The following is a 27394-nucleotide window of genomic DNA, read 5'->3' as shown; positions in this document are numbered from 1 at the left end:
TCACGTAGCCTAAGAGATGGGGCAATTCTTTACAGGTGTGATGATTGGGTGGGTTTGTTTGGAGGAATCAGGGTCAGTGCAGGTGGTAGCGCGGCAGAAGAAAGTGTATAAAAGATATAAAAGTTGTTTCTGGTTGTTTCTTTCTTTTTTTTCTTTTTGTAAAATATGACTTCAGTGCGTGTGGCAGTGCGAGTCCGCCCCCTGGATGAAAGGTATGAGTTGATCTTTTTCTGAAATCCTTCAAATAAATGAATTAAATCGCGAGGTATTAAATAAATATTTTGTATAAACAGAGAAAAGAATGTGTCTTCAAAGGTTGTTGTTGAATTGAAAGCAAACAATATAACAATTTACAAGGTAAGGCCTAAAACTACATTTGTATATTGACATGTGAATACATAGCCTAGCCAACAGCATATATAGTAATAAAATATTTTCCTTGAAGCCAATATGCCTCTCTAATCGTGGAGAAAAACCGAAAGCATTTTCTTTTGACTTCTCCTTTGATTCCACTGACCCAAACAGCTCATCATTTGCATCACAAGAAAAGGTAGTAAAGAGGACACTATCTTGCTAGTTTATAAATGTAATGATCAGATGATTCCTACAATACTGTTTATCTGCGTTGCTGATTATAGATTTATAAGAATTTGGGGACTGGTGTCATCAAAGCAGCATTTGAGGGCTTCAACACTTGTATATTTGCCTATGGACAAACTGGGTCCGGAAAGTCTTATACCATGATGGGCCAAAAGGTAAGCCTTCAGGATTTTCACACACACAAAAAAAAGTTCAGTAAATCAAAATATTCTCTATACTACATACCAAGGAGATGGTAAACTTTTTCATAGATCTGCTTGCCATGTAATATAATGCTAAAATACTTACTTAGTCTTTGAGCAAATGAGGACTAACCCCCCTGAATGAAATGAGACCACAAGTGTTACCTGTAGGCTAGAAACCCATAATATAATCTGTGCATTAAACTGTGCAGCTCATCAGATATCCCGCTTCACAATCTTATGTTGACTCAAACTAAAAGTGATGAGGACAGCAGCTAGTAGCTTTTCTTTCCCCCTCATTCAGCAGGGGAAATCTCATCCCACCAATAATGTTTCTTGTTTTCTGCCCGGAGATTTATACAAGGTTAACGGCAGAGCTGTTGTCAACAACCCCCATAATTATAAAGGAGTTCTAGTACTTACTATCTATTAGTTTGTAATTAAGACAAGGGGGCACAATGCTGCGCAAAGTGGAATTGCTTTTATGCTTGGCTGACTCCATATCTGATGAGCTGCGTTAATGTTGTTCAGCAGCTTTGTGTTGCGCAATGGTCACATGTCCCCAAATTAGACTGCAATGTACCTAATAAGAATAAATGGGGTATGTATCAAAAAGTACACCATGCACCTGGAGAGCATTTTATAATGGGTTAAATTATATGTCTTCAGGGAGACAAAGGTTTGATTCCACGGATTTGTGAAGGCCTGTTCCAGCAAATTGCAGAGAAAAGCAAGAGTGCAGTGTCATTTCATACTGAGGTCAGGTAAGATAGACTTCAGGTAAGGCTTAATCCTCTCCACTTGTTGTTGAGATTTATTGAGCTGAAGTATTTGTTATAAGTTGTCTATGGTCATAATACATGAAAATACTGTGGCATTTCAACATAATTAATTGCACAGAACTGAGAAAAAATGCATGGTTCCTTATACATGCTTGTTACTTGTACATTTTCAAGTATATTATTATTATTATTATTATTACTAATATATTTTGTTCTACATAGTGAATGAATTTATTTCAAACATGCAATCTATAAAACACAACTCCTGCCACAAATAATGACATCACCAGAGCAGTCACAAATCAAAAGTAAAAGATATTATACAAAGGCTTACATTTTCAAAAAGGAGTGGGAAGAACTATAGTATAGTGACTCAAAAAACGCATATTGTGCACTATTCTCCATGGACTTACTTGTACTCACATGGATCAGATACTTTAGCATAGTTATACGCCATACAAATCCATTATCTATGTTTGTGGTTACAGTCAGGACATATGCCTCGGAGTTGACCCTTTTGTATAGCTCTTCGTTGTGCCAAATAATCTCTGGCAGCTGGATACAGTTGGTGCCTTTCCCATTACTGTCATGCTTTCATAAATCTTAATTTGCTCCCTGCCTTGCATTGTTTTCGATTCAGAGTACTGTTTTTGTCTTTTCACGCTCTCACCACGGTATTGATCGACATTTTCTGCCAAAAGCTGCTTTGCATATGTTTGTTTTATTCATTGCCAAGGCACACAGAACAACGCAACCACAATAATTTAGCTCTAAAAACAGTGTCATCTCTTTTCATAGAGAATTGGATGTAACTCAAGTTTGTTCCCCAGTCTAGTGCATTGTCATTCTCATGAACTGTCAACTGGTTCACTAGTTAATGCCTGGATTTTTAGTATCTTTTCATAATATAGATGGAATCTCATTTGCATTTTTCTCTCTGGGCTCAAGCTTTTTGGAGATCTACAACGAACGTGTGCAGGATCTTCTCCAAAAGAGTTTAGTACCCACAGATAAGGCCTGTCTGAAAGTTAGAGAGCACCCAAAGGAAGGACCCTATGTGCAGAGTAAGAAAACCTATTAAACTGTTTTTTGCTATTAGGCATGAATCAGTGAATCATCCGTTTCTTAAATCAGCCGTCGTCTGCATCCTGTTCTCACATTAATTTCATTTCCTCTTTCACTGCAAAATGGTACTTGCATCCTAATGGGCATCTTTAGCATGCATGTATCCATTGTCCCTCCTTTCAGACTTAATGATATTAATCAAATCTTTACATCCCCATCGGCAAAACTGTGTGACTCGTTTTTTAATACTACTTTTGTTTTTTTAAGATTTGACCAGATATTTGGTGCAAAGTTACAGTGATGTAGAAGAACTGATATTATTGGGAAATTCAAACCGGACAACGGCCTACACAGATATGAATGATTCCAGCAGTCGTTCTCATGCCATTTTCACCGTTAGATTTACCCGGGTAAGTGCAATGTCATTGATGAGGCACTACTCATACTTTGGGTGGGCTTTGTAAATAAACAAAGATGCTTTTTTTTCTTTTCTTCTCCCAGTAGCAATAGCATTTTTTTAAGCAATTAAGCATTCCTGTAAATGTCTTGATTAAGGGTCAAGTGTTCTACAAAGGTTCATATACTTTAAAATTACTTTTCACAAATATATTTATGTTTGGAAGATGACACACAAATTGTATTTTTTAATTAGCTGTTTTTGTGCATTATCTAATGTTTTGTCCTTCCAATTCCCTTAACTTTTACATATTACTTATATACTATGTATACTTGAGTACTAGTTTACTAAATATTCTTAATTGGATAATTTATTTTACTATACCTTTGTACTTCAACTGGAGTTATATATTTTGTAATTGTACTCTTACTTGTTAAATCTAATCCATTTGTCATAAATCATAGTTCTAAAGAACAATAACTAACAATTAAACAGTTGTCAGCACCATGTATTCTGCTGCAGGCCTGGTTTGAGGACACTCTGCCCTGTGAGACGATGAGTAAGATCCACCTGGTCGATCTGGCAGGAAGTGAGAGAGCTGATGCCGCTCGTGCCACAGGGGCTCGCTTAAAAGAAGGAGCCAACATCAACAAATCCCTCGTCACTCTGGGCTGTGTGATCTCAACCCTTGGTAAACAAAGGATGCACTGAAGCCACATTAATTATTGAGTTAGTAAATGCAACACTTCGCAAGACTGCCTGTTGTATTCGTGTCAAAATGATGTTAATAATTCAGAATATTGTAGTTGTTAGAGTAGAGTTTTTGTAGTTTGCACACATTTTGTTCAAATATGAAGTGACAGTGGCGTGACCAGCAAAGTGGTGTGTCTTAATGGCCATTGCAAATGTAAATTAATAAAGACAACTTATTTGAGTTATTTTAAAGTAAAATGGGAGACAAATAGTGATCTTATGGAGTGTATGAATAAATGAGCTAATATAAGAACACCTAATACAAGGGTACAAGTGTGAGACTGGAGGACGTAGAGAGGATTTTTATTATTATTCAAGCATTTGTTTTAAACAACTGTTGACATGTACATAAGGACAAAATATGAAGTGCTGTATTTTATGACTATGAAATATGAGTGATAAGAGGACAGAGACAAGACTCATTCCTATAATTTGTGGAGATCTAGTTATTTTATATTTATATCAAAGAGCTGTTGTTGACATGAATAGTTTGAAAGATACTGAAATCAATCACAAGGGCCTAATATAATGACCTAATATGAGGCACTGTATTACTAAGACTATGAAATATGAGAACAAGGATGTAGAGGAGACTCATTTTACGATCCTCCCCATTTTGGTTTTGTACTTTTCTCTTTTAACATCAAGGTCCTCAAAACTAATTATATTTTGCTTGTTTTCAAAGTCCTGTTTCAAAATATAGTGACAACAAAGAGGAAGAAGCAGATCTTCATTCCCTACAGAGACTCTCTGCTAACATGGCTTCTTAAAGACAGCCTGGGCGGGAACTCCAAGACAACTATGATAGCAAGTATGCTTAAAACTGCTGACACATGCATTACCCAAAGTGTATTAAGACTTTATAATCTTATCTCTTCTCACAGTTGTTTTTAATGGGAAAGACAAAGTTAATCACTTAATCCTCCTATTTCCATACTACTTGACCTGTCTACTCCACATTTCTTTGACCTTTTTAGCCATTTCCCCTGCTGAAGTGAACTACGCAGAGACCTTGAGCACACTGCACTATGCCAACCGCGCTAAAAACATCGTCAATTCGCCAAAAGTGAATGAAGATAACAGCGTAAAGGTGATCCGAGGGCTTCAGGCAGAGATAGAAAGACTCAGGAAGCTACTTGAAGAAGCCAATCAGGTGCAGTGCGCTATAATTCTCGTTAAACTAGAGCCTAGAACATGAAATCTACCAAGCATTCAAATGTGTTTATCTCATAGATTCCCAAAGGAAAGCAGACTTCCTGTGTTGAAGTTGAAGAAAAGTTGCATAAAAATGAGGCAAAGGTGAGTCATCTGTTGCTAATGGACAAACTAAAAGAGATTTTTTTTGTTTTTGTTAAAACAATACTTTCCCATCTCATCTTCCCCTTAGGTGGCAGCTTTGACTAGAGAGTGGGCCAGCAAGTGGAATGAATCACAGAGTATTTTGAAGGTATTATTTTGCAGCTTTTGTTTGAAAATAAATCTTTAGCAGTTATCATTTTGTTTTGACGTCTACCATTGTTTAAGAAACTTTGGCACAAACATTTTAAAAATAGTACATATTCTATTTTTTTGATGAATGCCGTGCAGCCTGTTATTTTGGTAAATACAGAAATTACTGTCTTATCATTGACCACATGATAGCATTATGATGATGGTTAGTTTGTCAGAAAATAAATTGACTTTTCCCCACAATATTTCAGCAATATTTTGATGTTTCAGTTGATATTAGAGCATCAAACTATTGTTCAAGAATTTTCCAGTAAGATAGTCACCATGTTATAGTGTCCACCATTGTCAGTTGAAGGTTCTTTCTGGCCAGGACACGCTTTCGTAACCACTTAATTTTAATAGACAAGATAACTTACTTGTGGCTCAATTTGGAACAACCCCTTTTCTGAAGCAATTCCTGTTCATTGTAGTATGTAAATTTTGCCACATGGTGTCACTGCAGGCCTTTCATACTATACAGTCTAGTCCACAGTTAGTCACACTGGCATAGAATTTACAGAGTAGTTTTATTTTAGTGATGTTTTAAGACGTAGTTGTGGTAAATGGTGTTGAAATGTGCTACTGTGTTTGGGCTAGCAGAAAACTGAACAGACATGGCTCCTTTAACCCAATATGTTTTTCCTAATGCCGGGTTAGGCTAGCAGCAGCCGTGTAAAACCTCGATTGGCCAAAATAAATCTCACGGTTGCCAACTCGGAGCACACTGAATGCGTTTCCACTGTTGAATTTGTGCCCAACTTCCCAAATAACAGCAAATGTCATCTGTTAGAGAGTCATCTTTTCCTGCCAAGTCTCAAGCATTATGCATTGGATTGCAAGATGAGCCAGACCAGAAAATTATTAGGTAGTATCTTTTTGCAGTACATCATATGTCAATAAATCTAGCCACAATTTAGCTGTTAATTCTTCAAGTAGACATAATTATGAAGGATCTTTTATTGATTTGATAATTTAATTTTCATCAGATGTGCTCGCGGACTTGTAACATTAACATGACACATAGATGTTAGCTTTGGTTATGCATGTGGGGTAATTAACATTCAATTTTGCAAGTTATAAATGGCATTTCGTGGCTTGCCAGCATTTATTCCTCACACCGTATTGGACTCATTAGCAGATGTCAGAGCTCCTAATTAGAAGGTTGTGATTATTGACATATGGCACTTTAATTTCTCACTGTCCGGCATACTAATTGAAATTGCGGTGTTGTAAATTTGTTGCCGAGCATTGATGGCTTTATATTTTGAATCCAGTGTCAGTCCTGTCTCTCCCTTTCATTTCTCACTTAGGGTGGTGTGCATCAGAGTGGATACACCTGTTATTAGGCAGATCTGATGTGACAGCCAGACACTAGACCACTGCGATGTCCAGCAGGCGCTCGCATACATGGTGTTTGATGGATCACGTTATGCATTTGACATTTATCTTCACTATTTTTGAAAGTGCTATTTCTATGAGACACTTTACTGGTTTTAGTGAATCTGAGCATCCAAACTATGGTAAGGTTAGCCTACTACTTGTGACCATGCTGCAGCTTGTCTCCATGGGGGTGACATTGCTCTGTTTAAAATTTATACAGTAAGGCTTTAAAGAAATCTATCTTAAATGTATTAAATTACTGGTGTTTGTTTATTTTTTTATTTGTTTATATCATTCATAAAGTATAAAAAGACATCAACATACTTGAAATGAATGAAAAGGAGCAGAAAGTAGTCATCTTATGTTATCTGCTCCCTTTTCAAGACAATGCATCAACAATTTAAAACATTTCAAATCAGTACATTTCAGTTCAGGGCAGGCACAATTATTAATCAATTACAAAAATAAATCTTCACTATTATACATAACAACTTTAATTTTATTTTTCATACATACACATTGCATTGGATTTTACGTGTTTTTTAAATGCCGTCATTGTACTTGATTCTTTTATATCTTTGCCACGACTATTCCATAATTTAACTCCATTCACAGTAATGCTTCACTCCATAACCTTGGTTCTGAATCTGGGTTTTTTAAACATGTAGGTTCCTTTTTAAATTGTTGTGGCTTGTTCGCACCTCAAACACTTATATTTACAGGTAATGCAAAAACACACTACAAAAAGTTAGAATGATATGATTGTGTCCATGGACGTACGTGCGCATAATGCCATACTGTGGAAGATTCCATTCAAAGCATTAACCTCTCCATGGCAACAAGTATATGGCAGATCCTCATATAAAAGTTAAACAGTGCACCTGATGCATTCTGGTTAGTTTTGGTTGTGTTTTAGATTACTTGTAGTCCTAGTTTAGTGGTTCAGAATGTGAAATGAGTCATTGTAAATTTAGTTTTGCTGTGGTTTTATACTTACAGATTTTTGCTATTCTTTCCAGCTTCCTTAATTGATATCAAGTGTGTGCGATGTCACATAAGGGTCAGATTCATGTAAAATATTTAAATCTTTGCATCCATTTGAGGTCTCTTTGAAAGCCTAATATTTTATAATGTGCCTAAAATGCATTGAGCTAAACCTTCCTCTCTTTACTTAAAATGCTGGTCATACACCCATAAACATCATCATGTAATTGTAATTCTAATGAAATGCGTTGTGGCATGAATAAGTTAAAACCATACTCCCAATGTAAATATGATAATACCACATAGTAAATTAATATTCAAGAGGCTTATTTCAGTATTTAATTGCAATGCTATGGATGCAAGATTGATGATTTTTCTTATTTTTGTGTGGTGGCTATAAAGATACAAGTTGACCAGCCATAATAAGTAAAATAATGATTTCAGTATTCCAAGCAGATTTTGGATGCTAAGTTATTCATTGTCAGCTTCCCAGATTGGTTACGGGGCATGTGGGGGAGAGAATGTAATTAATATGAGATGGATTCCAGTGCGCCCCCTAACCAGACAGCGCTGGCCGATTGAGAACAAAAAGGTAGGAAGATGAAATGTTTTTGTATCCGCAGCACAGCCCATCCAGGAGGTGCCTTCTTTAATGATAAAATGAACAAACCTGTGCGACTTTGATCCTTAATTCTTGTATTTTTCCCAAAACGCTACAATCAGCAAAAAGACAAAAGCTTGCCAAAGACTCTAAGCCTTGCTCTGTTGAAAGTAATTTTCTTCACACTGTTAGAAGTTATGCATCATGGATCGGCACTTCACAACTTTTACTAATTCTCATGTCTTTGTTCCATTTTATTCTGCTGTAAATATCAAGGCTAAGTTATAGTTGTAAGTGGCATCTGAGCAGAAAAGGGCATGCTTTTAATGATTACTAGTCATTAATTCTGATAATAAACATGCAAACCCCTGTTACTACAAAATATTGGGGATAGCAGAAGATATATGACTGTTCGTTGGACCAACCAACTATTTGAGAAGTTGCATGTGGATATAGTTGGATGCCTTAAAGGTGCAGAATTTAACTTTTCTGGTGGTGTTTACACCATCCTGTCTGTTCTTGCTTTGCGTAGAATGTTTTCATATTGGATAATTTTAAGGCCAGACTGTGGAACATTTAGTGCAAAGTAAGGTGGTGGACTCTTTACCAGAAGTGTATGTGAAAAATGCCCAATGTCCATAATATATATTTTTGCTTGTAGTCCCCAATTTGGTACAATGTAATCCCCAAATTTGGTACAAATCTGATAATGTCGACATTTCATGTCTATGGTAGGGGGCGCTATAAAATACGATTTCCTAACAAGTCAAATAAGAAGAAACCGGCAAAGAACAGTAGACACGAAATGTCATCATTATTGGATTTGTACCAGATTTGGGAATTACATTTTATGCATGATTACAAACAGAAAATATATTATGGACATTGGGCGTTTTTCACCATTGGCCAGCAGAGGTGCAAAGATCCCCCACCCCCAATTTTTTATTTATTTATTTTTTTGTTTAAATCTTACAAACACTTAGTTCGATCATGCTGAAATTTGAATCACTAATTTTGAATCACTTTAATTCACTTTTCTTTTTTTTTTTTTAATTTCCAGTCAAAATAACTCAAGATTAATGTATTGAATAGAATTTAGCAATGATTTAAAAATACAAATGCTTAAAGTCAGGTGTCCAACTTGTTATTCTGTTCACAAATTACCATTTAAATTCCCATTTAAACGTAGATGATTGCTTTTAATGGACGCTTAAATGCTGCAAAATACCAGATGCTTGTTGAGGGCACAGTTAATTGCTGCGTGCTTCAAATTTAAAAGCTGACTTTCTGTCCTAAAATGTTCAGACGTTGGAGGTTGCTGTTCGGGACAAGTTTGTCTTCGGTTTGTGCAGAAATAGCAGGATCTCATCTGTTCCTGATGTCTAAGGAAAGTGACATAGTGCATTAATCTGCCAAGTGCCTGTCTGGCTCTAATGAAGTCTGTGAAGGATCCCTTTTAATTAAGTGCAACGCTGGGGTCGATGGCTCTCCCTCCTCATTAGAAAATAAGGATTTCTTCCATTTCACATCTGCCAATGAGTGAGCGACTCAGGCCGTAGTCGTATGCTTAAATCTATACAAAAGGGAGAAGGGAGGAGGGTCAAAAACTGCCTCCTAGTTTATGCACAGAGCAGTGTCTGAATACCTAATGTGAGAGATTTTCTGCTCTGTCTCTTTGGGAGGTGCTTATGATAATCCGAGCATTAGGCCAGCAGCTTAGCAGAAAAGTACCATGGATAGGGCCACTCAAATTTAGGCTACGTCTGGGTCATGGGGCACAGCTTTTGCCCTGTTGGAGCAATGGCTGATGTCTTCATTGGTGGTCTTGATAATGAGAAGTTAGTGAGTTGTTTAGTTAAGAGTGTTCAGAATATTAACTGCAATATGTTGATTTTTTTTTTTTTTTTTTTTTTCTTGGTACCTTTTTGCAAATAGAGATCACATCCCATGGACACAAGGGTCACCCCGCTCACAGGAAGAATGAAAGTATTTTTTAGAAAAACACCTGTAGTAAATTAAGATAGAAGTGTAATGTTATACTGTGGAATATTTCACGTGAAGCAATAACGCTATGGCCATCACCAATTTTTGGTTCCAACCCTTATCCTATAGTATTTGTGATGGTTATTGATTAGAATCTACTTTTTACCCAAACCACATCAATAAGTTAAGCCCACAGCTTTTCCATATTTCCCAACTGTCCTATGACTAGTGTTGGTGCAGGAGACTTGTAAAATACTGACATTTTCCAGGTCAGGGTGTAAACTTTGTTGGAGAAGACAAGTTTATGAATGAGCCAACAATCTGATTATTAACTGTTTAGAAAATGTTGTATTGTTTTGACTATAGCTGCATATGAATTTGTAAAATTAATGAAGGATAATAATTGGACTAAACTTGATTAAAGTGTTAAAACAAACTTTGCTTGACCTTTGAAAACAAACGCCTTTGAAATCCATTGTAAAAGACAAACCTCTCATTTTGTGTAAACCTGAATGTTTATGAGCCATTCTAATATCCTTATACAGTGTTGATAGTCTTGTATCAATAAAGCCAGTGGAGCGTGGTAACGGAGCACCTGTGTGGGCGCGGGCTTGGTTTCACTCTCTGCTTTCGATGTACAGTTTGCCCCATAATCTGAATGATTTATGGGCCCTGTTTGCCGTTAGCCACTCTGCTGTTTCCTGGCGACACATGGTTGGATCGCTGCTATTCTCTCTGGCCTTCGGGCGAGGAAGAGCAAGTCATAAAGAATTCAGTTTTCTGCTGGTTGCTATTAAATGTCCATCAGCATTTTTGTTTTATATTGTGTGCCATTTTATCTATGGTATATATTAGTCATCTGATGTACTTGGTTGTTTCACAGGAGGAGACTGTGGTTCTGAGGAAGAGGAGGAGTGGTGTGGTCTTGGACTGTCAGTTACCGCACCTGATCGGCATCGATGATCTGCTGGGCTCTGGCATCATCCTCTACTATCTAAAAGTATGTACAACTGTAATTGTTTAACCTCCTGTGTTATTTTATGCACTTAGAATCATCTTAATCAATCTTTGTCATCACAACAAAACTTAAAAGTGGTATCTCGTTAGTGCTTTGCAAATAACAGAGTTTTTAAATTAACTTATTAGACCACATGATCCAACCATGTTTTATGTCTCAAAACTGTCTGTATTAGTTCCCATTTAAGTATTAAGTTGTAATTAATATTATTATTAATTCATACGTAATAATTTGTAATGATAATATATACAAATATACAATTTTTTTGCATAGACCAAGTGATGTTTCAGACCTGTATGATGAAGGGCTGACATGTTTTTGTAGTCCTGCTATAAAAGCTTTTGGATGTGTACATCTTTTCTTTGAACTAACCATCTTTTCTCTTCTGTTGATGGTTAATTTCTTTGTTCTTCTTTGGAAAACGTCTGAGATGGAGCAGTTGATGTTTTTATGTTGTGACCCCAACAGCACAAGAATGTCGGTTTTGAACATACTCTGTTAAGAGGTCCATTGACCTAAACAACTTGGTCAAACTCCATATAGTCTCCATATAATCTATAATCTATTAAAGTTGTATATTTTTGTTGGAACTCCCACATTACCTCTTGGGGGCAAAACCTCAACACATGCTTTTGCTAATGGCATCATGCAGAAATAAATTGTTTCTGTACATTGTATAACAACCAATTAATCTAGAAAATGCAGCACTTACTTGTGACCTTTGTCCAGGGTTCATGAACTCTTTTTTTTTTTTTTTTTTTTTTTTTTTTTTTAACAGAAGGGTCAAACCACAATTGGGAGCAATGAAGCATTATGTGGTCAGGATATTGGTAAGTTGGGGCGGCTTTAACAAATTGTGCAGGTTTAGCTTTTATTTCCCCAGGCTATTGTAAAACCTCTTTGTGCTTATTGTACAGTGCTGCAAGGGCCGGGGATTCTCGGAGAACACTGTGAGCTGCTAAACCAAGATGGCGCTGTTACGTTCTCTCCTCACGATGGTGCATTATGTTTGGTCAATGGATCGGTTGTTACTGCTCCCTGCCAGCTGACTCAGGGTAAGTACTTTGTGGAGGTACAATAACAAAACTACTTTGTGACTGCACTCAAGTCATTAAATAGCTTATGTTAATTTTGTTTTTGTATTGAAACTATCAAAGTGTACCGTTTGGGTAAATCCACCTTTTTGATCCAGGCAAGCACAAGTTTCTATATATATATATATATATATATATATATATATATATATATATATTTTTTTTTTTTAAGAATTATCATATACATTTAATAATCATTGTACAACTGCTAAACTACACAATTCTTAAGTGTGTTCTGGTCTGGGTTATACATTATTACCATTGCCAGAGAAGACAACTGCCTTGGCAGAGGTCCAAACAGTGTTTTTTTTATGTCCTAGGTTGCTTTGTTTTAGATTCTTTGTTACCGCCTTAACCCTCTTTCTTAGACTTTTGAAACGCACTGTTATTCTGGAAATGAAATGCCTACTCCTCTATAAGTTCTATAATAGAGTCCTTTTCCTAAGCTCACAATCGTTTAGCCGCTGGTGGTACGCCGTGGCACTTTTCCCTTTTGAAGAAATAGCATGAGATCACTGCATTACATCTACAAATGAAGTCCACTTTATTCCCCTGGTTTCCCCGCAGCAGCTGGAGTGGACTATGCACACTCCACAGGGCAGATGCCATTTCTCTTACTAAACATTTTGAAGGGCACCAGGGTCCGAACAAAGCCTCAGACAAAGCCCCGGGCCCTCCATTTTAATTGGCAGATGGAGTTGATATGACGACAGGTTTGAAGTGGGCCAGAGCTTTAACCTTTTAAAGGACATGGGCGAGCCGAGCTAAAACTCCCCTGAGTCTGGAGTCTGCCTGTCACCATCCAAAACTGCTTTCATCTATTTCAAGTTTAGCTTTTTTTGTGCAGCTTATTGAGATAATTCTTTTTAATAATATATTGCTGAGTTTTAGATGAGATCACGCCATTTCATCCAAGGGTTTCAAATTGATGGAAAAATTAGGACTGTTGCCATAGAGATTAACAATTTAAAGCAAAATATATCTTTTTGAATGAGAAAAAGTCCTGTTGCACATAACTGGAAGCTGAAACCCATGAATGTCATTAATATTTCATGAAAAATTGGGAGAGCTAAAATTGAGTTTTAGAGTCTAGTCACTAGTTGAAATGATCAAATTGAGCATTTTCCTTTTCAATATGAGAAAACCATGTAATCAATAGAGTAAACTCTTGCCCTCCCATTTGGGTTTATGAAATCATCACAATTTACCTCATAAAAACTACACAGTATTTAGTGACTGAATGTTATATAGTACTTACAGTATACATCTTTGTGCCTTATTCTCCACCATAACAAATTACAACTAAAATAATAGAAAATAGAGTGATACGATGCTAGTGACAAACCATTGATTAAAAAAAAAATGCACCATTTACTAAGCTGCTAAAACAAAAAATCTTAATTTAAATTTTCCATTTGTATGTGTATATGTATATATATATTTTTTTAACTTACTTGTCGTCTTTTATCTTTCAACATATAAAAACAGATTTGCTCCAGGCTGCAGCACGGTGCACAACCACACTATAGTTTCTTTTACCATTTCAATTTATCCAATATCTCCGTCAGAAATTGCTGCATCTGAGGCTATTTTCTTGAACAAATGATAGTAATTTCCAGTTCTACAGCTGCTTGGATCCATCACACGCTGCCCTCTCAGCTCCTTTGTCACTCGTCAGAAGTCATTAGTAGTAGCTAGATTAGTATTTGGTGCACAGAGGAGACGAGGACCAGACCGGGAGAGTTGGGAGTAAAAAAAAAAAAATCTAGATGGATACAGCAGTACGAGACATGATCCGATATATAACATCTAATATAACTTCAATATGAGAGGTTCACAAGTTTGCCCTAAATCCTCCCAGTCTAGGTCACTGCCAATCGCTCTGGGAATTGTGTTCTTTGTACCGTTTCACAGAATAAAACCAACCTTTTCTGCAATTTGTCAAGTTTGGTGCAAGGCAATCCCAACTGTCTGTCTGTATGTATGACAGCCGCTTGTATTGTTAAAATGGGCAAAACTGTTATGTGTGACATCTTAATGCTATTACTATTTGGTCCCAAAGTTTGAGGTACATTTTTACTATTCATAATACTTACTCATTACTCATATTCACTTAGATAGTAGATGTTATAAAGTAAAACAATACAGAATCAAATATAAGTCTATCAAGTATAAAATGACTGCAGTACTACTGATACTACTACTGTTGTTGTTGTTATTATACCTATGCTCAAACTTCTGTCAGTAATAGTTGTAGTTTTGTTTTTAATCACTATAACAATGGTTCATACTATTTTAAGGTTTAAAAACATTGGCTTTACTAACAAAACAGCAATTAAGGTGAAGCCCCTCTACCAGAAAAGTTACCTAGTGCACTTTGAAGTAGATTCATATAATTATGGGATAAGGATACGGAGGTTGAGATTCATTTTTAATATTTATGTTCTATATGTAAGAATTTACCATCTCAATATGTCTTCTCTCTAGGAACCATTATACAAATTGGGAAAGACGCCATGTTTCGGTTTAACCACCCGACCGAGGCTGCCATCCTCAGAGCGAAACGGCAGGTAAGGCCACTATAACAATACAGTGTTAAATGAATACAACGTCTGTTTCTTGTTTAGTAATAGTCGACATCCTACTCTTTGTTTCCATAACGACAGCTCCTCATTCGCTCACACTTCACTGCACATTAGTCTGATCCACACAGGCCCAGCTCTGGTTTTAAACACAAACACCTGCTAACCTGCCATGTCGGCCTCTGCCAGTTTTCTGTTTAGTGTGAATCTTTCTCTGTTATAATTGGTTGATTCAGTCAGTCGCGTACTTTGTGCAAAATTCAATGGTATATTGTTTCCCGTAAAATGAATTCCAGGTGCACTGCAGTAGCTGCAGTTTTTGTCCATTTGTTAAACCTTCTCTTGGCATAGTATTTTCACACTGGGTTTCAGTTGGGACTCGAGACTTTGTTGATGTTTCAGAATAATTTTTAAAAGTTTGGTGGTTATAAAAATGTGGTTATAGGTGCACTATGTACCTTTTTGGAGGGAAGTCTGCCACGTGGCTGTCTCCATGGAGGTTTTATTTTATCTTTGCCTGGAATGTTCCACAATAATACTTTTGACACATTGGTTTTGAATCCATTCACTGAATTGTTATTGCTCAAAAAATCTGAAAAATATGAATTCTCATCCTCCATAAAGCGCTCCATATATCTGATACCATAGTCCCTTACCGACCTTATTTAAGTGCCATAAGATGCTAAAAGACAAACTTGCAAAACATCAATAAGGTATGCTGTGTACTACAACAACATGAAGCTCAAAATCTCTTTAACTTTGGTAGTGGACTTGGGTAAGTTTAATGTGGTACAGTGGGACATTCCAGGCAAAACTATAGTTTTTCCATGGAAACTAGTGGCGGACCCTCCACCTAAGAAGTTATAGTGTACCTTAAATCGTTATTTCATACACAAAATTCTAATTTGTGGTGCACCTCAGAGAAGTATTCTGAACCCTTAAAATATATGTTACTATGATGGATAATATTGCTGTAGAATTAATAACATTATTTGCATGACAAATGTATGTATGTTTAGTCCAGGTGGTTGCGGTAACATGGCACCTGTGTCTGTGTACAAAGCTCAGGTTGAACAAATATTGTACCACGGATGTCTGCATGTGCTCAAGATGAATATTGAGTGTTTAAGTTTATATAAAGTAATGACATTTAGACTTAAACTTTTGTGCACGATTTATTCATTTGTAACTCGACTATAGATTGTAATTGCTTACATCGCATTGACAGTGTAATTTTATAAAACTACTATAATTATCTAAATTATCCTCATTCTAAAAGTTTAAAATGGGCTATTATTGATCACTAAAATGACAGAACAAGAATAGGCCAAGCTCTTGAACATAAAAAGTACATAATCATTGAATTGCTTGGTATCAGATCACATGACAACATTCTATAGGCCAATAATATTTAATGCAGATGTACAGATGGGGGGCAGCTAAAATTAATATACTTAAAATGCAGGTTTTTGTTGTGATGTAGTGAGTTCCTGGGTCTTGTCACTAACAGAAATGATCAAGTTACACAATTGTAAGTTTATTTTTGGTAAATTTTATAGCAATTTCCGAAAGATCTGGCCATATAACATCATCCCTTTCTAGAATTTGAATACCACTAACCCTCATGTAGTGAACATTTCTTTAAAGTCTGTATATTTGATGTGCGTATTTCTCCATTTCTAACCCTTGGCCCTGTCTCCTTGTGTTACAGAGCGGACTGCTGTCGGCCGTCAGCCTGTCTCTCACGGACACGTCCAAGTCTGCAGAGAGCCTGTCCAAGGTGATGCTGCAGAGACCAGGGTAAGACTTGGAATGGATTTCTCTCTCTGCCTTTTGCCCCAGGTTTTTACTGGTCAAGGACTGGTCTCTAGTAACTGTGGAGAAATTTATGGCAGACTACTCTCTGCTTGAAAAAATATCATTTTCACCCCTCATGTTTATCAGTTAAAACTTGTAATATTTTTTCAGTTATCAAAAGTATTGTACCCACTTTTTACTGGCCTAAAACGTAAACAACAGAAATGGTTCATTTTAAACTGTTTGCAGTTATTCCTGTTTTTATGCATTCCGAACATCAAATCGCGATGAGTTTAGAAGCGCTTTTCTTCTTGATTAAAAAGCCTCAAGCTTATTAGTGACTATTAGAAATGAGTGAGTCTTGAATAAAATTTTGTTGTTGCACAGCTTTACTCTACTTTTCCCAATTTGTTTTTAAAAGTAATTTTAAAGATATCCTACAGAACACATCCAGTAGATTGTACACTATTTTATTTTATATAATTCTGAAATAGTGGGAAACTTGCGATAAGCAAGCTAACTTGTTTTCGATAATATGAGTCAATCACCTGCTCAAAAGCCTTACAGATCCATCTTATTTAGTTATAATAGATGCTATCAAAACCATTTTCAATTTAACTTCAGAAACTGCCTTTTGGATTTCATAAAACGTTGAGTGAGGAAATCGGTGAACCAAACCTGATACAAATTGCAGAATTTAGACTATAAAGCACTTAATCAAATCTTTTCAGTACAGTCATCTCAAACTTGAGAATCAATTGTTGGGTGCAATTGTGACATGATTGTTGTAGTTGTTTAAATAATTGCTATTTGGAGTCATTCAAAATGTCTTAAATTTGATAGTATCTGTTTGTCTACTCTTAAGAAGTTATTCCAGTTTGCTGCAATTGTCTGTGAAGTCTGCAGAGCTCAATGTTAATGTGACATTTTATCTCCTGTGCCAGATTTTAAGAGCAGCTATCGATTTGTCAGTTTCTCCTCTCATTGGACAAGTCCCAAAATTCAATCTGCGCTGTTGTTATTTACCACAGCCTCAAGTGGTGACCAATTTCAGACCCAGAGCCTTTTAGATCTGATAATGTTGTTTTACAGCATCTGTTTGGTGTACAATTTTCTCTCTGCTGCTGTGTTCATTGTGTTCAGGGGATTTGAGACCTCTTTCCCTGATGCCCCGACATGGCATAGTGTGGATACAAAAGTAAATTTATCTGCACAATGTATAGGCTCAGTGCAAGGATGTTATCTCTAACTACACTACACTATCTTTATCCTGTTTGCTAAGGCTGCTATTTGGAGCGGCAACAGACTTGATTTGTTTTTGGGTTTTTTTGTACATGTATTGATCTTTTCTTCTTAATACTAACAACTAAATATCACTCATAGTAAATCAATGTTCTGTTTTGATATTTGATCATTATATTCTGTACAAAATGTATGGGGAAAGCTAATACTATCATATACCTGTTTTGTTAGTGAGTGTTAACCACTGAATTTTGTTCACTGTGCACAATTCTGCCCCTTAAACCCAAACTCTGATGTATTTGAGCCACTTTTCCCAAAACAGCTCCTGGACCCCCTCGGCCCCCCTGCAGCGCTGACAGTCCCCTCAGCATGGACCCTCTCTGGGCCCTCTGACCACAGCAGCCTGTTATGAGCGCTCTCTTCAGGGAGCTCCTCACTAACTCAGCCCTCAGCTCAGTGCAGCCACTGAACCTGCAGGAGCTCTGGGTGTTTTCATACACTTACCCACTGGCAGAGCTAGAGCCAAAACAAATCATGAATTATTCAAGCAAATCTCAATGTCACCACAACCTCACGCGTTTTAGAAAGTACTCAGGGCAATTAAGTAATGTATTTTTTATGAATCTCACACTGACCTTTGAACCTTCATGAACAAACAAGTTTTAGATTTAGTTTTGTTTGCAGCTCACAACCCTAAGTCATGACTTTTAAAAGGGCCATAATTGGCGACAGTAATTGCAAACTTAAATTTAGATTCAGCCCATTGAGTTTTGTTTTTATTTTGCCATGTTTTCCTGCTGACATGTCCAGGGCGATGGAGTTTATGTGCAGCCTCAGCCCGCAGGGGGCGCAGTGGCAGCAGGACGATCCAGAAGTGAGCAAAAGCAGCAAGGATATTAAAGGATTTGAGAGTGGAAGCAGCAGGGACCCTCTTTATCCGAAAGCAGAGGCATCACAGGGGGCGCAGACTGAAGAGCCGGGCACTGGGTGAGTTTGAGAGAGTCCAGCGCTCCTCGGGATTTTATAATGAATTTGTTGTGTACTTACCGTTTGCACAGCAAGAGCTCCATAAACCAAAATGTACAAATCTCCAGATATTTTCTAAATCATGCACAGGTGGATAGAGTAACCCAAAAAACTCAAAAGTTAAAAAATATTCACACTTTTCAAATATTAATGCTCCAGTGTGAAACTTTTTTTTTTTTTTTTTTTTTAAAGCATGTTTTTCATTATGGATGTGTTTATTTCATTGACCATATAAACAAACAAAATGTATACAGACAAAATTCCTTACTGTGAGCAGGCTTGCTTATTTGGCCTAGAAGAGGTTATGAACCTTACACCAGAAAATGTACTAAGTGCACCTTTAGTGGTTTAGTGCACGAAACCAGATTTACATTTAATTGGTAAACAATATACAAATTAAGTGCGTTTAAATGATAAAAAACCTGCAAACATCACAACATAAAGTTTCAAACTAATACTACGGAAACAACAAGAAGCTTTAATCACCACAATATGGTGTTAAGTAACATTTTATTTGCCAAACAACAATTCATTACTCTCTGGTCAGCATCTTTTACACGGTGAATCCCATATCAGGTTATTCTTTCAGACAGGTGAACAGACACAAATACTGTACAGAACATCCTTTTTTCATCCTAAAAATCCTTTAATCGCTGCCTGGACCGGCGCAGTGTCCCTCCCTTGTTGATGCTGTGAAAGGCTGACTGCCCCCGGTCCGTCTCTCAACCTGCTGCAGCACAAAGCCTCGTCTAAGCTGCTGTTTACAGTCAGAAATCGTACAACGCTTTCTGTTCCCTCGTCAAGAGTGCTCAGTATTGTATGCAAATCCTCAAATCAACATTCACAGATTCTATTTAATTTCACAGCTAGCTGAGTGACTCTAATCTCATCCAACCGTTTGGGCTTCTCAAATCTAATGGTGGTTTTTGCTAAAGTTTGGGCAGCAGTTAAGTCTTTTGAAGATTGCTTGTAATAAAATATGCTTTGGTAAATCTTTGTGAAAATTCCGAGTGAAGCAAGTAGTACCTGTTGGCTGTTATAGTAGGTAATTTTGACAACCAATTGTAACGTTACGCACGCTTCCTGTCATAACCTTAGAGGAAGCTTTGTGACATGTCACTTAAAATGTATTATCTTTTTGAGGGGCAAAAGTCACCTTGTTTGTTGCAACCAAACAAAACATCCATAGAGATGCCAAAACGATAAAAACATAAAAACAAAGGTTCTGTAGAACAACCACATTAACTGCTGTATCAACGCAGGCAAATACTTTTATCACTCTGTACAGTGTTGTAATAGTTTTGAATCAACCTTAACTCAGGTAGTTGGCATCTTTTTATAATTTTAACTTTGAATTCAGTGATTTTCAGTGATGTTCAGCATTAACTTTATTGCTTTGGTAGCAATTGGATTTTTCTTGTTGTTATACCAAATCAGTAAATAGCTGCACTTTGTTTGATGTGTTTGCAGATCTGTGAATGTGTCTTTGGATTCAAGCTGCTCAATAGAGAGACCTGTTACTAGTGTACGTATGCACATTCTTTACAAACACTGTAGCTGGAGAAATGGCAAGTTAGTTATTATTCAAAGATGTCACCGTGAACAGCAGGCCCAGTCCCTCATGTCTTTACAGAAAATGGCAAATGTCAATACATTTCCCTATTCCAGCCAAGGCCAATACAGACTTTTATGAGCCATGAAATGCTCTTTCCCCAGGCTTATTATGTTTGTTTATTATGCACATACTTAAACCCAGTTATACTCTCCTGCAGGGGTTTCACTTAGGATGATGGACACATTGCTATGAGACAATTCTACAGTGTTTAAAAATATGGCTTTTGCATAATTTTAGCCATGTTTTAGTCATGGTTTAGTCTAATTTTAGTCTAATTTTGATGCACACTTTGGACCTTGAACTTTGTCCATATTCTTTGTTATAATAAATGATAAAGTAAAGGATATATAGTTATAATCTGTGACACCTGAGGGTCATTATGTTATATGTTATACGTTATACATTTTAAATCTCTCACTTAATAAAAGAAACAAGTTCACTGACCTCCATGTTGCTGTGATACTGGCCCTGTGAAAAAAGTACTTTACACATAGGCTTACTTTTGTGCTTCAGTTGGAATGACTTTTGCTTCTAAATTTCATACAATCATTGTGACCTGAGGCATAATCCTGACACCCCTATTGACACATTGTTTATTTAGATCCAATTTCAACACATAAATGTATACAAAAAACAAAGCTGTTATATTTACAGAACTTTTCTTTTTTCTCTCTCACAAAATGCTAACTAGGCCACACCTGTAAAAAGTGCTGTCCCTCATTCAGTGGATGGAGAGGCACATCAGGGCGATGTACGCACCCGGGACCGCCCTGAGCAGGAGTGGGACCGGTGTCATAAATCAGGGCCAGAGCTCACGTCGGAGGGTCTGTGGAGGGGAGCTTGCTGCGGGGGAGAGGTGCGGTCAGGGGATGCCAGCCTGCAGCAGACGAGTGTCCCAGGCCGAGGTGATGGATGTGGCACCGGGCCAGTAGGGAGCGCTAACGAGATCCAAGAAGTCACGGCTCACTGCATCGAGGGGAGACGAGACTCAGGTGGGAACTCATTATCCGGCGTATCCCACCTGCCGAACGCTGAAGGAGGCAAGTCCGCGCCCGTCCTGCAACAAGCCAGCACGCTCAGTTCTCATTCTGAATTCGACAAAACACCTCTCAGCAGTCAGGCTGTTAGCTGTCCTACCAATGAAGTCACCACACGGGAGCAGTCTTTCTATAGAGAGATGGATGGAGATGAGGGGCAAGAGGGGGTCCTAGAAGTGAGCGCAAAACCTTACCCAGGAATAGGTTTGGGATCCTTGGTCAACACCATGTCCTGGATTGTACAAGGTGCAAGTCGCCGTATTTTGAATTCCTCCATTGTGTTACAGCATGTACTAGAGCAAAGGCTGTATCCTGCCAGTGTAGGTTGGTCCAGTCATGTAGTCTCCATGATAAAGAATAGCAAAGTAATTTCAGTGGTTAAAGATGGCTACATTACATCTCTATTCAGTGATATTCAGATATTTTCATTGGTAAAAGATCTGCCCCTTGTTCAACACATTCAGTTTGAGATGACGCAGCACCTTCAGGCGATGAGCCCAATAAAAATTCAAGAATGCACCAAGAATTGTGCTAATCTGATTTTTACTGTCCCAGAAAAGCACAGTGCGGATACAAGCGATGACTGTAAAAACACTTTGAGTAGTAATTTGCCACAGGATCATGACCAAGCTGATGAAGTGAAGTTAAAAGCGATTATGCAACCCAGCTGTAAGCTAGACAAGGACCAAACACAGGATATTCCAACAGTATTGTGGCGTAAAGGTGCCAGTATCTTCTTTCAATCATTAATCACTTTCCCTGACTCACTCACAAAGTTACAATTGTCTCACTCAGACCTGGGAGCTGCGCTACAGTCCATCATTCCTTGTTCACTGTTCACACCACAAAAGATTGTTGCTCTTTTCTGGTTGGAAGCATCTAAAAGAAGTGAATCAAAGGCAGTCCCAGCTCTGCTGATATTGATGGAGGCTGGCGTGTACACGGTCACTGATCACTGTGGAGCTCTAGAGGTGTTTTATCAGCTGCCTTTGGCTCAGCTTAAAAAGGTGCACGTCGGCTTTGCAGGCCACAGTCTGAACCTCCTGGGCCCCACAGAGGACCATGTCCTGGGACTGTACACCTACAGCCAGTCCCTCACCAGAGAGCTGTGTGGAGCAGTGCTCCAGCTCCTTTGTCCATCAGACACGAGCGTGTTTGAGCATCCTCTGCTGCGCGGGGACCTCATGGATATGTCCTTAAAGTGGCAGGCTCTTGTACCTGACCTGCTGCTGGACACAGGTTTGAGGGTGCTCTGTCGTTTTCAAAGGAGCCTGGCTGATCTGATGTACCTGCTTCACTCCAACACCAGCCCAGAGCAAAGGATTCTGGGAGAGGTGCGTCTGCACCTCTACTTCTGTGTGGGGATATGTTTTCCTTCCAAACGGAGTCTGGTAGGACAGCTCTTTGTCACAGACACACACGTTGGGCTTGTCCAAGAGGACATTGTCTTCCCTCCTGTCCACTCGGTCTCCCCTGAGCCGTCCCGACTGCACTTTCACAGTCTAACTGTGCGCCGCCTTGGTGATGTGCGCGGGGTAGTGGTGCGTGAGGAGGACTCGCGCGGAGCTGTCACTGTGGATGTAATCTTAGCAAATGTGAAGGCCAGAGGTCACCCTGAGCGTGGGACAGGCTGTGCACATCCATCGTCACACGCACAAGTGTGGAAATTAACTTTGAGCTGCTCCGCCGAGGCTGCCCGCCTGATTAATCACTTGTCAAACGTTTGATCAAGGGCTGAACAGCAGTAATGAAGAGCCCACTGTGAAAACTCTGAGCGCAAAGCATGGCAAAAGTGCACTTGAACCAGGCCACGACAGAAATGCGAATTGTTCTGAACTTTCTGCATCTATTATGCATCCATTAGAAAAGTTTATTCACTTAAATGTTTAAATATTTAGTAAAAAATGTGTTTTCAGGAGAGTGAGGTTTAAATAATTTGAAATGTTTAATGCGGTGTTGTATTTTAAGAGTTTTACAAAAAAATCTATTTTTATCCCTGTAATTAAATAAAAACTTGACCTGTAATGTGTGTTGTCATATCCTGCTAGAATATATACAATATTTAGAATTTTTAGCTACTAATTACACAAGTGTCGTTAAGTTATTTTGTATTGGAGTACTTAAGACTACTAAAGTAAAATATACCTGCAAGTCAAGTAAAAATCAGTAAAATGGGTAAGAATATCAAAATCGATATGAATAAAACAATGTTAACAAAACTTCAGCAAATTCTGTCTGTCTTGTTGTATGAAGCTGCAAGTTCAAGTTCACTAGCTGAGCTCATACTTTGCAGTTGAGGCCTGTCTGTTCCAGTCACTGTTTTGAGAAGAGGGCTTTACTTTTGAGTGTTGATGTAATCTGATTCACTTCTCCAAAGTGAGAGGCGAAGGCTGTCTGCTGCTCTTGAGTGACCCGACTCCACATAGAAAATTACAGGGGCAATGGAGTGCAATCAGCCCTCTTGTTTGCCCCGGCTGAGGCATGGAGATTTGGTCTGGAATGAAGAAACACCTCAGAGCTCACAGAGTAGAGCTTAAAGCCAAGACGAACTCTCAAAGGTGTGATGGGGCTGATTTTTCTCCTCTAAACTCAAAATATTGAATAGGAGTTCAATAATGTTATTTTAGTTAGTAGACAACACAATAAGCAGACTTTTATTGACAACTCTCAGTGCAGTGAATATGGATTTGATTTATACGCTTTAATTTCATCAAAAGAATTATAAAAAGGGCGATTATATGATATGCTATGTACAGTGTTGGGGAGTAACGGATTACATGTACCGGAGTTACGTAATCAGAGTACAAATTGAGTAACTGTATTCAGTTAGTGTTACTGTTCCCTTCCCCCCCCCCCGGTAATTACACTCATTGCCGGACACTAAACCAGGTCTAAAACTAGGTCTAAAACAGGATTTAACAGGACTAAACCATGCTGCATGGACTGTGTCTCCTCCTCTTCTATCAATAATATTTTTAATATTGTTAAGGTAAGACTGGCCTTTTTTATTGTCTTTTAGCAGACAAAACTTCTTATGTGAAGATTTCCTAGTCTTTGTTTCTTTACAGCAAATCAAGTAATCCAAAGTATTCAGATTACATTACTCTATGTAATTTAATGGATCAAGTTACAAACTACATTTTTGGGTATGTAATCTGTAATCTGTAGGGGAATATGTTTTAAAAGTAACCTTCCCAACACTGGCTATGTATGTATGCATGTATACTTGGCCCTGTACCATCACCTGCTTATTTCTGTGGAGATGAGTTTAATTCTATATTGTTGAACATTTCAGTCTGCTACCCTTAAATCCGACCATTTCACCACAAACTATTATACAAGAATGTGTCTGTATGAAAAAATGGTCATGAGTGTTCAGTGTGTGAGATAGACATAGCCTCTTATTGACTACAGCTGCCTTAATAGCGAGGTGCTCTTTCAGACACACATCCTCACATCCTCCTCAGGCAGTCTCCCCATCTCTAATCTTTATGATTTCCCAGTGGGTTTCCCAGGCCTAATGCTCACCGACACTGACGGCACATAACAGGATAATTTGTTTACCTCCTCCTTTCCAGGCATTCGAACGTGACTTGCTCTGTCCTCCAGCTGCTTATCTGTTGATGGGCTAAACCTTTTATATGTTGTTTCTCTGACACATGTGACCAATGGATATTAGAGGCTACATGAATGCAAGTAAGTTTAGTCTTAATCAAATCAGGTTTGTGCAAAAATATTCATAAAAAGTATCACAAAATTCTACTCATCGCCAGTATTCTAAGGTCAGCAACAAGGTTTTTAGCATAATAGCTTTTTGTGATGCAGAGGTAAATCTTTCACAGACAGAAGCTTCCCAATTTAACCTGGGATTAATACATGCAGAGCCCTTGAAAAGAGGCCAGCGGACCAGCAGACCACATAAATAATGTTGAGTTTGGCCTATATGTGAACCAACTCAAGTGAGTTGAGTCTTTTGTAAAACAAGAGAATGAACAAAAAGGAGACTAAATGCTCCAAAAGATGCGATCTGGGAATTACTAACCTGGATCCAACGAAAGTGTTACAAATTCTATTAACAGATATACCGATGTAGCATTTACACTTTTTTTTAAAATATTGCTAATGTTAAATTTTTACACAGTTGACTTTTGACAAAAATTAACTTAATCTGAAAATAGATGCGCATCACTCCATATCTACAGCTTGTTTGTTTGTCCATGGGAGTGGATCCCCAGTTTTGCCTTTTTTTTTTTTTTTTTTTTTCCTATAGAATCCATTTGCTTGTTTCCTGTCAGTGTTGATTAATCTGTTCATCACTGATCAGTGAGTATCACAGTATGATTTTCTATCTTTCTGTTGGTTAAATCAAGTTTGTGAAGTCCTGTGAAGTTGCTGTTGTGAGATAGAAAATAAATTATAATTTTAAACTAAACTAAATAAATAAACTAAATTTAAATCAGGCACGGACTGAGAATAACCAATGGGTGTAAGCATGGGACAGGAGTTAGAACAGTGACAGCTTTCAGTTATTTGTGCACACAATGAGAAGTATGTGAAAAAAAAAATCTTTAGAAACGGCATTTATTCCCCCCCTTACTATTTTGTTCAGGGATGGCAGATGGCTATTTAAACTTGGACTAGGCATGGGGACACAAGTAGATCTGGACTTTGTGATTGAAAATTGTCTGTCTCTAAGTAAAGAAGTCAACAAGTCCAAATGCATGATTTTCAATGGTGCTTTTAAGTCTCACCAACCCAGCACCTGCATAATCTCAGTCATACATTATGTTTTGCTGAAGAGAGTACCTACAGAGAACCCAAGGACATAATACGACATGCAGTCTCCACTCGTAGAGGCCGTGTCTGAGTAAAACAAGTATATAAAAATTTTAAGGTTTTGACGATGGGATAAAAAGGTTTGGTGTGCAAAGGATTTAGTACAGTGACAGCCAACATCAAAATTTATTCTGGTAGTGTTTGGCACAGTTATTGAACATGTCAAATTTTAACCAACTGTAAAATAATCCAACTCTTTCAAGCAATACAAAGAAGCAGCTTGGAGCAACTTGGAGCAGCAGTGAGAGCACCTCATCTTGCCAAAGTGGTTGTTGACACATCACTGGTTTAAGTATTACCTTTTTAGTCAGACCCAGTGTGAAAGTGCTTTTGAGTGCTGACATATTTGTTCTATTGTGTGATTTTTATTCAGGATTATGGTGTTAAACTAAACCTAGTAAATGGTACTCGTTTTAGGGCATGCAGTGGCTCTGTGGTTCAAGCGGTCACCCACCAATTTGGTTGTACCTTCTCTGAATGTGGAGTGTGTGACGGGTGGGCAGGTGACGCAGGTTGGCTTGCTTTCGTCAGTTTAATCATAGATAATCATCTGAGGCTACTGCCATCACCAAGCCTAGGTATTGACTGAATGGTACAATGTAGTGCTTCTATATTGAAAAAAACAAAACATGTTCATTAAACTTATTGGAATACTTTTTCATTTTTATACTCTCTGAGAAGTGAGTACACTTCCTGTACTTATGAATCCAGAAACTGCATTTTATATCGAGGGCATTTCAGTTTTCACTGAGTCCAGGTCTTTGTAACTGTCTACCTCAGTGCCTCCCACTGTTTTTCTCATTTGTTTCAGTCCAAAACATGGCGTCTTAATTACCACCATCACTTCCTAATGAAGCTCATGTTTTTTGGCTCGGACACTTTTCTGTGGCCTGGAGGAATGTGCAGGGGACAGTATCTCGGAGGAGGACTGG

The 27394-nt window shown here is 37.9% G+C and overlaps 1 protein-coding gene across 1 annotated transcript; it reads left to right on the top strand.

The window, feature by feature from the left end:
• Positions 1-64: 64 nt before the first annotated feature.
• On the top strand, positions 65-23793 carry kif16bb (kinesin family member 16Bb). Its single transcript, XM_055162420.1, has 20 exons — positions 65-212; positions 294-357; positions 446-550; positions 639-755; positions 1452-1546; positions 2513-2628; positions 2897-3039; positions 3549-3717; positions 4465-4590; positions 4757-4932; positions 5013-5078; positions 5167-5226; positions 11099-11215; positions 12012-12063; positions 12151-12288; positions 14815-14897; positions 16621-16709; positions 18759-18935; positions 20445-20499; positions 21281-23793. The coding sequence occupies exons 1-20, from the start codon at positions 166-168 to the stop codon at positions 23351-23353; spliced, it is 4068 nt and encodes a 1355-aa protein (XP_055018395.1). The 5' UTR covers positions 65-165; the 3' UTR covers positions 23354-23793.
• The last annotated feature ends 3601 nt before the right edge of the window (positions 23794-27394 follow it).

This window comes from Boleophthalmus pectinirostris, unplaced genomic scaffold (genome assembly GCF_026225935.1).
Source record: "Boleophthalmus pectinirostris isolate CB_2022bp ecotype Guang Dong unplaced genomic scaffold, ASM2622593v1 HiC_scaffold_5, whole genome shotgun sequence".
Classification (NCBI taxonomy): domain Eukaryota; kingdom Metazoa; phylum Chordata; class Actinopteri; order Gobiiformes; family Gobiidae; genus Boleophthalmus; species Boleophthalmus pectinirostris.
The sequence above is the reverse complement of the archived record's forward strand: the minus strand, read 5'-3'. Positions and strand labels throughout refer to the sequence as shown.